The sequence below is a fragment of the Bufo bufo genome, chromosome 2, assembly GCF_905171765.1.
Source record: "Bufo bufo chromosome 2, aBufBuf1.1, whole genome shotgun sequence".
Taxonomy (NCBI): Eukaryota; Metazoa; Chordata; class Amphibia; order Anura; family Bufonidae; genus Bufo; species Bufo bufo.
In genome coordinates this window covers 88,998,455-89,010,166 of record NC_053390.1, presented here as the reverse complement: position 1 = coordinate 89,010,166, position 11,712 = coordinate 88,998,455, and the positions used below count along the sequence as shown (strand labels likewise).

General features: G+C 44.7%; 1 protein-coding gene across 1 annotated transcript; it reads left to right on the top strand.

Annotated features, from left to right (window-relative positions):
- Nucleotides 1-4,115: 4,115 nt before the first annotated feature.
- On the top strand, nt 4,116-9,488 carry PLK2 (polo like kinase 2). The gene is made up of 14 exons (XM_040421307.1): nt 4,116-4,401; nt 5,083-5,190; nt 5,283-5,399; nt 5,515-5,644; nt 5,896-5,983; nt 6,077-6,172; nt 6,296-6,494; nt 6,589-6,736; nt 6,846-6,937; nt 7,063-7,183; nt 7,467-7,707; nt 7,817-7,946; nt 8,094-8,204; nt 8,706-9,488. Exons 1-14 carry the CDS (start codon nt 4,177-4,179, stop codon nt 8,895-8,897), a joined length of 1,998 nt encoding a protein of 665 aa, XP_040277241.1. The 5' UTR covers nt 4,116-4,176; the 3' UTR covers nt 8,898-9,488.
- The last annotated feature ends 2,224 nt before the right edge of the window (nt 9,489-11,712 follow it).

Below are 11,712 nucleotides of genomic sequence, written 5' to 3'. Positions count from 1 at the left end.
TATTTTCATTTTTCCGATCTTATAATGGAGCAGAGCGACAGAAATGCCACCTAGAGTGTATGGCATTGCCCTGACTCTACCCCAATACAGACGTCATTGGAAAGAAGGATCGGACATGCTGTCTTTCAACATCCGCAATCTTTATGTGCTGCTGAGATTTGTTTTTTTTGGATTGCAGGAGAGCCTGGTCTACTTCTTCACGCCATTACCACGAAGCACTTATAATACAAGCCCCCAAGGAGTTAAAGAAGAAATTCAAGTGCAGAAGATATCAGAACATTATGCAATACTTACCTCTCATCGCACGTTACATCATACCTACCTGTGGTATAACGGCAGCCTTGGCACCATTGACTCTGTAGGACTGATGGTAATTCATACTTAGTAATCAAAAGGAATGTATGCCTGTCATGGCTTTGCTCGCCTCAGGCTAGGTGCCAGCATGGACTTATGCCTCATGCAGACGTCCGTGTCAGTTTTGGATTAGTGGCCACATGGACTGTGTTCAATCCGTGTTTTCTCCCGTGTTCGGTCCGTGGGTCCGTTTTTTGCTGTCCGTGTTGCATCCGTGTTTCACTAACGCTCAACAGCCGAAAAATAATTTTCAAAGAATCTCTTGTTAATGATCCGCGGATGCAACACAGATGGCCTCCGTGGTTTTCACGGACCCACAGACTATAATGAGCGTGATGGATCCGTGAGCGCGGGCAAAATAGAGCATGCATCCGTGGTTAAAAAAAAACGTACCCACGGACCGTGCTGAAACACTGATGTGTGAATACACACATTAAAATGAATAGGGACGTGTGCTGTCCGCGGAGAACATGTACAGCACATGTCCGTGAAACACTGACGTCTGCATGAGGCTTTACCCAGGTTTATTGTCTGTTCTTCTCCAGCGCCACCACAGGGGAAATGATGTCTTACGGAGTTCTCTTTGAAATGAGGCTGCCCCAGACAGGCCGAGTCCTCCAGAATGAGAGACCCTCTTTGTAGCTCCCCTGTGGAGGATCCTGAATAGGAGAACCCGTCTGTTTTCTCAGAACCTGGATTTTCTAAACCAGACAGCTTTTTTTGTAGGGAGAAAATATTCCATTTCTGAAATGGTCAGGTTGCGAGCGTAGATCTACCTTTTTGAATCAATGTGAATTATGATTTAAAGCTAATTATGTAGGCAGATAATGACTGAGGAGAATCTGACTCAATATGTGGCGTTCTAAACATAGCCGTGTGGTTCCCCGCTGTTCCCTCATCTCAATATGTACAGTCTGTCAGGTGACAGGGGCCCACGCCGGGCAGGTTGTCACTGCTGTGGGGACAAGTGTCCTGTCCGGGGACAATGTCATGCATTTGGAGAACTGTCAGTACATAGATGGCCTATGCCTGAGAGGTGCGGGCATGCCTCTGCTTGTCCGCCTGGGACTGCTCACTGTGGGAGATCTGAGCTCCTGACGTCAGGGACAAACCCCGTTCTGCTTCCTCCCACCTGCATTCTCTGCTGCTGCTGGGGATTGCATTACATGCCGGTGCTATAGGCCGCGCATTATGGAGGAGCAAGTCTCTCACATGGTATTCTCTGCAAACCTCCTCTATGGCTGTGTTCACATGGGGCAGAAATGTCAGCTCCATATGTCCGAATAGGCTGGTTTCTGCAGTATTTACGTACATGTACATCCCATTACGGTAAATCTGCCGTACGAATCTGTGCCGTATCTTTGTATAAATCTCATCGACATTGCCGCTACTGTAAAACGCTGCAGCATATATATATATATATATCTGTATGACCTGGCACCATTTATAGTGTGCGGTACTCCATGCTCTAAGGCTACTTTCACACTAGCGTTTTTGCTGGATCCGGCAGGGTTCAGTAAAAAAACTGCTTCCGTAACTGATAATACAACCGTCTGCATCCGTTATGAACTGATCCGGTTGTATTATCTGTAACTTAGCCAAGACGGATCCGTCATGAACTCCATTGAAAGTCAATAGAGGACGGATCCGTTTTCTATTGTGATCCGTCCACATTGACTTACATTGTTGGTCATGACGGATCCGTCTTGCTCCGCATCCCAGGACGGAAAGCAAACCGCAGCATGCAGCAGTTTGCTCTCCGGTATGAGAACGGAATAGAATGCTTTTTGGAGCATTCCGTTCTGTTCAGTTACGTTTTGTCCCCATTGACAATGAATGGGGGCAAAACGGAAGCGTTTTTTTCCGGTATTGAGACTCTATGACTGATCTCAATACCGGAAAATAGAAACGCTAGTGTGAAAGTAGCCTAAGTGAGTATATACCTGTATGGACATACTGTAAATCCCTATGCAGAGAGCTCCCTCTAGCGGCAGCTGTAGGCAAAGTTTTATCATACAGTATGACCGGATTGGAAAGCGGGAGATTAACCCCTTCACCATCATAAACACCAAACCCCAGTAGATCTTCAGACACATTACCATAGACAACCATGGATATCAGCATTAGGCCTCATGCACACGACCGTTGTTTTATTCCGTGCCCGTTGTTCCGTTTTTTGTGATTTTCTGCGGACCCATTTACTTTCAATGGGTCCGTTGAAAACTCGGCTAATGCACCATTTGTCATCTGCGTCCGTGATCCGTGGTTCCAGTCCGTCAAGAAAATATAACCTGTCCTATTTTTTTCACGGAAAACGGTTTGCAGACCCATTCAAGTCAATGGGACCGTGAAAAAACGCGGAGGCACACAAGATTGTCATCCGCGCGTCCGTTTTTTTCCTATCATTTGCATGGCAAACCTGTCAGATTTTTTTTTACTTTCCTTCATGTCTGGTGGTCCTCCAAAAATAAAGGAAGTCACACGGAAACAAAAACGGATCACGGAACAACGGAACCCCATTTTGCGGAACGAAACACAACAACGGTTGTGTGCATGAGGCCTTAAACAGGTTTTATTTGTGTCAAAATATCATATATGAAAGGTTTTTTAGCCAGGGCTTTTACAATGAAGACCTCCCCTTACGATGGATAGGTGATCAATATCACACTGATGGGGGTCAGACTCCCTGCAACCGCATTGATCAGTCGTTTGACTGGGCCGGCTGTGTTTGGGCGAGCACTGCACCCTCTGCTTTGGGTCTGTGATGTCACATTCATCAGTCACGTGACCTTTCCGCACTTCAACCCTATTCAAGTGAATGGGACCGAGTTGCAATACCGAGCACAGCCACTATACAATGTACGGCGCTGTCCAAACACCCTGGCCCCTGCGATCAGTAGGACCTCCAAGAGATAGACTCCGACAGATCTGATATTGATGACCTACCCTACTACACAAGGAAAGCAAACTGCACGCATCGGGTGCCTGGGGTAGAAAAAAAAATGAAACCAACGCCATTTTATAAGTGGAACGTCTCTATTTTCATAGTTCTTTACAATTGCAATGATCGTTTGGAGTTCTGCGGATCTCGGGAAGCCCCTTAGACCACCTGGGATATGAGCGGATCCTTGGCTCTAACCCTAGCGTGACCCCCTATGTAATAATATGACATTTAGGGCATTGACAAAGACATTATAATGAAGGGCATTTTCCCATTTCCATCTTCAGCGCCACATTTCACCCTAGGCCCTAGTCATCCGTTTCTGTACCCCGAAAAGATTTTGGTATTAGAAACTACAATAACATAGAATTTCAGCATTTCCATTATATAAGTCGCTGCAGCGTGGGTAGATCACATGTATTTTTACACGTGCATGCTGCTCACCAGTGTATACCACCCATCATGCCTGTACATGAGCTCTGATTCTGGCTGCAGACATTCCCTAGTCCCAGCAAACTAAGCGTTAAACTGAAATCCCCCCCACCTTTCTGGCAAATTGAAGCTACCCCTCTGCACTGTCCACAGGATCACCCTCCATCTGTGACAGAATGGTATATTCCGGCTTTCTCTATACCATCGATTTCATTCATATTTGTTTTGCAGGGGGCTACCACTGCGAACGTGGGGGGTGAGTAGATGACAGCATAGCTCCAGCAATGCAGAGATATGTCCAGGCAAATGACCACAGAAGGAGGCGTGTCCCGCTTGACGTTCTGAAGGAGGGGGCGTGGCCGACACAGCTGATATAAGGCGGCGCTCCAGACAGCCACCCGCAGACAGCTCTCGCCGCAGATGGTGGTGGTAGTAGTGGAGTAGGAGTGATGAAAATACTGAGGGCTATTACTCATCAACCGAACAACAGGAGAAAGATGTGTGAACAGGGATTGGGCAGGGTGTGCGATACCAACCGGAGGTGGAAGCTGCCAGCTGATGGGGAGCAACATGGGCACCACACCTGCACCAGCGCCTCTACCACTGAAGTGTCCAGGATTATCACTGACCCCAGCACCTGCAAGCGTTACTGCAGGGGCAAAGTGCTTGGCAAGGTAAAAAACCTCCACCAAGATGGGCATCCTACTGGCTGGATGGGGCATGGACTGATGCACTGGAATTGTAAGGACGTGTTGGCACTGCCAGGCAGAGCTGATGAGGGCAGGCTGTTCTAGAACCTCTGCCCCCCCTGGATTTGTCTTTGCTGGACATGCTATGGGCTATCTCTTCTCCTGCCCTAACCCTGTGGGCAGGCAGTCACTGACTGCTAGCAGTGCTACTATCTGTGATCAGGTTTTGCTTTTGTCTTATATGCGATGGGTTGACAGTCCCTGGGTCTGCTTAATATGTATTATTGGCTGAAAAATAGAAAAAAAAAAATCAATTTATTTTAATATTTAACGGGGAAGGTTCCCCTATTGCAATCTGTCTGATCTTGATATATTTAGGTTGCTTTATGATATACTGTAGCGACATGTGAAGAGCAGAAGGTGTCGTTCCGTCACGTGTTGTGGTTGTCGGTGATCTGGGAATCCTTTGTGTTGAGCAGATTGTCAGATAATCTTGTTGCCTTTGATTATTATTTTTTTTTTTTTATTAATCTCTGTTGCATTTTCTTGATTAATATTGGCAGCCTCTATGTAGTCTAGAATTGTGTGGTCAGACGGGGAAATTCTTGCAAATCTCCTTTTGTTTAGGGCTGAGCCTTATAAAAAAAAATTTTCTTCTTTTTGTAGGGAGGATTTGCAAAGTGCTATGAAATGACAGATCTGACAACCAACAAAATCTACGCTGCCAAAATTATCCCACACAGCAGGGTGTCGAAGCCTCATCAAAGAGAGAAGGTAGGTGGTGGGGCTGGATGTAGACGTGTGTCCTCTCCATTGCACCATTGCTTTGGATTAAGACATGAACTGACTCTTCGTCCTGTTTCCAGATTGACAAAGAGATTGAATTGCATCGGACGCTGAGCCACAGGCATGTCGTGCAGTTCTATCGCTATTTTGAGGATAAGGAGAACATCTATATCTTGATGGAGCACTGCAGTCGAAGGGTAAGCATTCCTGCATCCTGACCGTCTCCTCCTTAAGGCTGCAGTGTGCGCGGCCCTTGTCTGTACCCGATCGCTCCCTGGCACCAGCTAACGACCTCTCCCATTGTTCCTCCAGTCTATGGCACACATATTGAAGACGAGGAAAGTCCTGACAGACCCTGAAGTGAGATACTACCTCAAACAGATCGTGTCTGGCTTGAAATACTTACATGAGCAAGAAATCCTCCACAGGGATTTAAAATTAGGTAAGTAATGCGATTGTAAGCTCTGCAGGCAAGGCGAAGCCTCCTCTTTCTTTCTGCAAACTGCTAGGGATGTAGCGGAGCTGAGTTAGTGCATTGTTATGACCTAATCACCATGAGTTGCAAACGACAAGCTCTGCACTGCTACATCGATGCAGAATGCATGTCGTGGTGATCTGCGTTCCTAAACGTTACGACTTCTTTGGGTTGCGTTTTTTATTTGTGTGACTAATTTTTCTTTTTTTTTCTTCTAGGAAATTTTTTTATTAATGAGAGCATGGAACTGAAAGTGGGCGACTTTGGCCTGGCAGCTAGACTAGAACCCATGGAACAAAGAAGAAGGTAGGGCTATGGAATGATATACTGCCCCCCTGGGCTGGGGATCTGGCTACACCTCTGTAGGTCGACTAATGTTCATTTCTTGGCTTTCTGCAGAACGATATGCGGCACACCAAATTACCTCTCACCTGAAGTGCTTAACAAACAAGGGCACGGTTGTGAATCGGACATCTGGGCTTTGGGTTGTGTAATGTAAGTATCTCTGCAGCTTCTTTCCGATATGTTAATGGTGTCCTATCTCATAGGCTTTCTAGATTAGGTGCAATTTTGTCTAGTTAATGAACATTTCGTAAAATGTCTCATATGTATTTCAAGGTATACCATGCTGCTTGGAAGACCTCCCTTTGAAACCACAAATCTTAAAGAGACCTACAGATGCATCCGGGAGGCAAGGTACACTCTGCCGTCTTCGCTCATGTCATCTGCCAAGCATCTCATAGCCAGCATGTTGTCCAGAAACCCCGAGGACAGGCCCAGCCTTGAGGAAATCATTCAGCACGACTTCTTCACCCAGGTTGGTAGTGATTCATATCTGGGAATGTGCCTTTTTTATGTTCTTGGTGCTCATCCCACAAGCAGACAATAACCGGCTGCTGTTTTCCCTCCAGGGCTTCACACCAGACAGGCTTCCTTCTAGTTGCTGTCATACCGCTCCTGATTTCCACCTGTCAAGTCCAGCTAAGAGCTTCTTTAAGAAAGCTGCTGCAGCTCTCTTCGGTGGGAAGAAAGAAAAGGCAAAGTACTTGGATAATCATAGTAAGTTTATGCTTTTCATATGCATGTAGTTTTGGATGACAGGCAAACCTTTGTCTCCGGATCTTGTGGTCTGCTTTCAATTATCTAACCAGTCTTCATTACTTTACAGATAAACTAGCAAAGGAGAATGAAGAAATTTACAAGCTGAGACAAGACTTGAAGAAAACCTCCATATCTCAGCAGAATCCTAGAACAGAGGAGGTTGGTTGAAGTTGCTTTTTGCTGTGGGTGGGGGTTGTCCTTTTGTGCAGTAACACAAACTTAGTTTTTGATAGTTATTTGGGTCATTAGCTTGATTCTTATAGTCTTCGTTCCTTGCCTTCTAGGAGAGCAAAATGGTCTCAAAGTCAAATGTCCTCCTTGACAAGCCTGACAAGCAGCAGATGGGAGACACGATCCGAATGATTGTCCGTGGCACCCTAGGCAGCTGTAGCAGCAGCAGCGAATGTAAGTATACCCTATCAGCCTATTGACAGTCTCACTGTCAGCTGAATTATCACGCCACACAATTAGGCTCTCTGCTGCCTTGGCACTGCCACAAGTCAGAACATTGGCAACGCAATTATAAAAATGTGCTTGCTGCCTGGAATAAATCAGCACAAGATGATAATTGCAGAGCTTCTACTGAGCTGGCTGGTAGCTTAGATTGCTAAATATGCGCCAATAGTCCCCCTAGGCACGCAGATTTGATTAGAATTAGTCGTAACTTGTCCGTCTTTCCTTCTTCCAGGTCTAGAAGACAGCACAATGGGCAGCGTGGCCGATACGGTCTCCAGAGTCCTCAGAGGCTGCCTGGAAAATATGCCCGATTCAGATTGTATTCCAAAAGAACACTTAACCACCTCATTCCACTGGGTGACAAAATGGGTCGACTACTCCAACAAATATGGCTTTGGTTACCAGCTGTCTGATCACACGGTTGGCGTCCTGTTTAATAATGGGGCGCACATGAGTCTGCTGCCTGACAAAAAGTAAGTTTTGCACGTGGACGGTCTCTCATTACAATATGGCTCCATCTGTTCTTGTCCACCATCCTTGGTTTGGATGTCTTATGCTTATGGTCTTTGCTTTTCTTTGCAGGACTGTGCACTACTACGCTGAACTTGGCCAATGTTCTATCTTTGCTGCAACTGAAGCCCCAGAGCAATTCATCAGCCAAGTTACTGTCCTGAAATACTTTTCTCACTACATGGAGGAGAATCTCATGGATGTAAGTATTTGGCTCTTCTGTCAATTTGGTGAATGTGCCTTCTGTATGCACAGTCACCTAAATCTAAACGCCCCCAGTAGATGAATTTCAATTTATATCCAGGTGTCTATTGTCTCCTTGACCGATGTGTTTTGTTTTTTTCTACAGGGAGGTGACTTGCCCAGTGTTACAGATGTGTGCAGACCTCGGTTATATTTGCTTCAGTGGTTAAAGTCTGACAAGGCCCTCATGATGCTCTTTAACGATGGCACATTTCAGGTAAATAACTTTGCTCTGTACATAGGTTTGCAAATTGCGCCAACCACGGTTGTTTTAATGCCTTTGGCTGGGGCCAGGACCAGGATCATCTCATGGCAACTCTGGTGGCATCCAGCACATGCGCGATGTATAGATGATGCTGAGACCAGTATTTACTGTGCAAGTGAGAATGCCATCAGAGCTGGGAGGAGTTGACTTATCCCAGTCTTATGGATGTCGATCAAGCTAGAAGGGGGTGGGTTAGGATATGTCCATCTGACTAATCGGCCAAGAGGCTCCACCTCTGACTACAATGTTAATTTTCATACAGCGCATGCCCTATAAGACTACTTATTATATAATATAGATGGGGACACATTTAGAAGGCTAAAACGACACTAAGCCAGTGGTTGGGGTTTAAGGATTTAAATGGTAGGGACAGGTTGCTCCTACCTTTATGACCTATATAAAAAATGTGATCGCTTGTAAAATGACTAAACAGTTTTTTTTTCTCACCCACAGGTTAATTTCTACCATGATCACACAAAAATTATAATCGCCAACCAAAGTGATGAGTATCTGCTGACCTACATCAATGAAGATAGGATGTCTACAACGTTCCGCCTGAGTACGCTACTCATGTCCGGCGGGTCAAATGATCTGAGGAACAGAATGGAATATGCGTTGAACATGTTGTTACAGAGGTGCAATTAATGTGACTGAAGGTTACGGGAAATGTAGAGGATTATAAAGTCCTTCACTGTGAGAACACAAAGTGTCAAGCATTGGAACCTAGCACGTTGGAAAGAGGAGGTGGTACGAAAACAAACTTCCTAAGTAGCACGCTGGGCTGGAACCAGACTGTAGATTCATCCTGCTTTGTTGGACCAGTTTTGAAGCATACTTCTGTGGAAAGTAATTGTTGGATGATGAACTTTACCAGGAGTCCGTCAAAGTGGGGTGACGATATGCTTTTGCTCTATAGAGAGCATCTCGATGGTCGCGGATCTGAACTGTGAACTTTATCACTATTCCAAATTGACCGTGTCTGCATTAGGGACAAGAATGTGACGTCGTCGAATCGCTGTGATAGATGCAGCTTACTGCTGCAAAACTGTGAACTATGGATGGCCATATATAATATATATTTTTGTTTAATACCCACATTTGTGGCTGGACAAGTGCATTCCTAGTTATTATAATAATTTATTACAGCCCAAAAGTGAAGTATTTATGACCTTTTTTGGACATTATTTGAAGTATACATTGTATACGTTGTTGGCAATAAATACATGAAATTACGAATGTCTTTTGCCCTTGTTTATGCACTTTGCAGAGTGTATGAGATGGAATAAAATGCAGTAATTGAACTTGGAACTTTCTACAATAGGAGTTTCTGGTTTACGGATGCTACAAGTTGCCTTCAATCCACTTTATACATGCACATAATTGTGTTGTTGTAGCTGATTTTAACTTCTTAGCAGGCCATAAACCAGAAGGACTACATATTAGTTCCCCACATCGATGATTAGTTCCTGTAACATTCGGGTTGTTGGAATGTAATATAACCTGTATTTAAGGGCGTCTATAATCTAAATGCAGTTGACTACATCACTCTAGACCAGTGTCCAAAGCCAAGATCGAAATTGCAAGATTACCATCTTGATTTGTAATCTAGAGCAGGTAGCTACCTGACTGTTTTAGATGTAGGTCAAGGGAGTATAATGGTGTAGCATAGCAATGGCATAACAGGTTATGTATGCGCACTTTTCCTTATGTTCATATAGCACACTAGTCCTTCACAGGTATGCCACCATTACCCAGTACCATGTGAAGTGCTCAGGCGTGGCCTAAAATTGAGGGTGGGCCGTAAGGAACAGATATTGTCTATTCCACAAGCTAAAACGTGTCATTTCAACATTCATAAAGGTTGTGGGTTTCGAACTTACCATGATCTTGCACACTTTCAATTCTATCCCCAATCATACGGATTCTGATAAATGTGTTACTCCATTTACGTTCTTGGTCAAAGCACAGATCACTGGTACAAACTTAAAGATTCATAGGACAAGGTGTGTGGCTAGGAGGATAATCTCCTCTGGAAAACACTTTGTATCACCCCAGATGTCTATCAGTAGGGTTCAAGCTAGAAGACTAAGAATGAAGCCTAACACCCGGGCTTTCCTTCACCGGGGGCAAATTTTGAATCAGATCATTTTTATTAAAGGTTTTACATACAGCCAATTGTTCAGATAAACCATACATTATGACAATAGGATATCAATACAGTAAAATCAATCATACTTTATCCAAACAGCATGTCAATAACACTGCATCAAAAAAAATATATATCTTTATTAAATCTCCCAGTCCCCCCCAACTCCCTCCCCCTCTCCGTGTAGTCATCTCCCTCAACATGGACAAAAATGCTCCAATTCTCTTACATCTTAGCTTCCAAATCCCCTTAGGACCATTCCATTCCAAATATGCATCAATCTCTGAGACTTCCCCCCCCCCAGGTCCAGCCAGCCACACCTGCCATTGCTTCTTAAATTTCTGTACAGTGCCTCTTTTAATATAGATGCCACTCTCCATGGATATCATATGATTGACCATATTTATCCACCGGGGGCGAATTTAGTTGTCTTGTACTTGGAGGTTGGCCCATGAACATGAACTTTCAGCTAGTCACAGGATAAATGTATGAACCCAGGGACCTCCACCAATCGCAAGAACTGGATTCATCAGTTTCCATTTTGAACCAGTAATGAGGGACACCATTCCATTAATTTCTGTTCATCTGACATATTGGCAGTCCAATAGAAGTAAATGGTCTTATTCATGCATGCCCACTACCACTCCATTCATAAGGGGTGACACCTCATGACTATTTCGTGCCCCCGCATAGTTCATTTATTTATCACCTATACCAGTGATGTCTAACCTCCGACACTCCACCTGTGGTGAAACTACAACTCCCATCATGCTCCATTCATATATATTTATTTGGGGGGGGGGGGCGTTCTGAAAGCAACCAAGCAAGTGTACATCTTGGGAGTTGTAGTTTTACCACAGCTAGAGTGCTGGAGGTTAGCCAGCACTGACCTATACTGTGGATAACTAATGTGAATCATGGGCCAATCCTTTTGAAGTACTCGGGATAGGTAAAGTGGCTTGTTTGCGCCGCCTTCCCCTAGCTACAGTGTGCCAGTAGTGTGCACAGGGCCCTGATAGTTATACCAGTAGCGGGTAGGGAGGACATTTACATGGACACTAATACTTTGTCCTTTAGGGTATACTGTAATATGGTTACTTGCAGAGAACATTCCTTCATCTGAATTAACACAAATGACGACATCTCTTATCGTGCCGCACCATTCAGAATCCGCTCAAACTTTGCCGCAGATCTTTGTTCTGAGTGTAGAGAACACAATGCAGAGAAGGAAATCCAGCCGAAATGTCCTCCAATCAATACACATAAGTAGAAAGGAAATGTGCTTTCGTCAACTGGGTAACCTTCACAGAAATG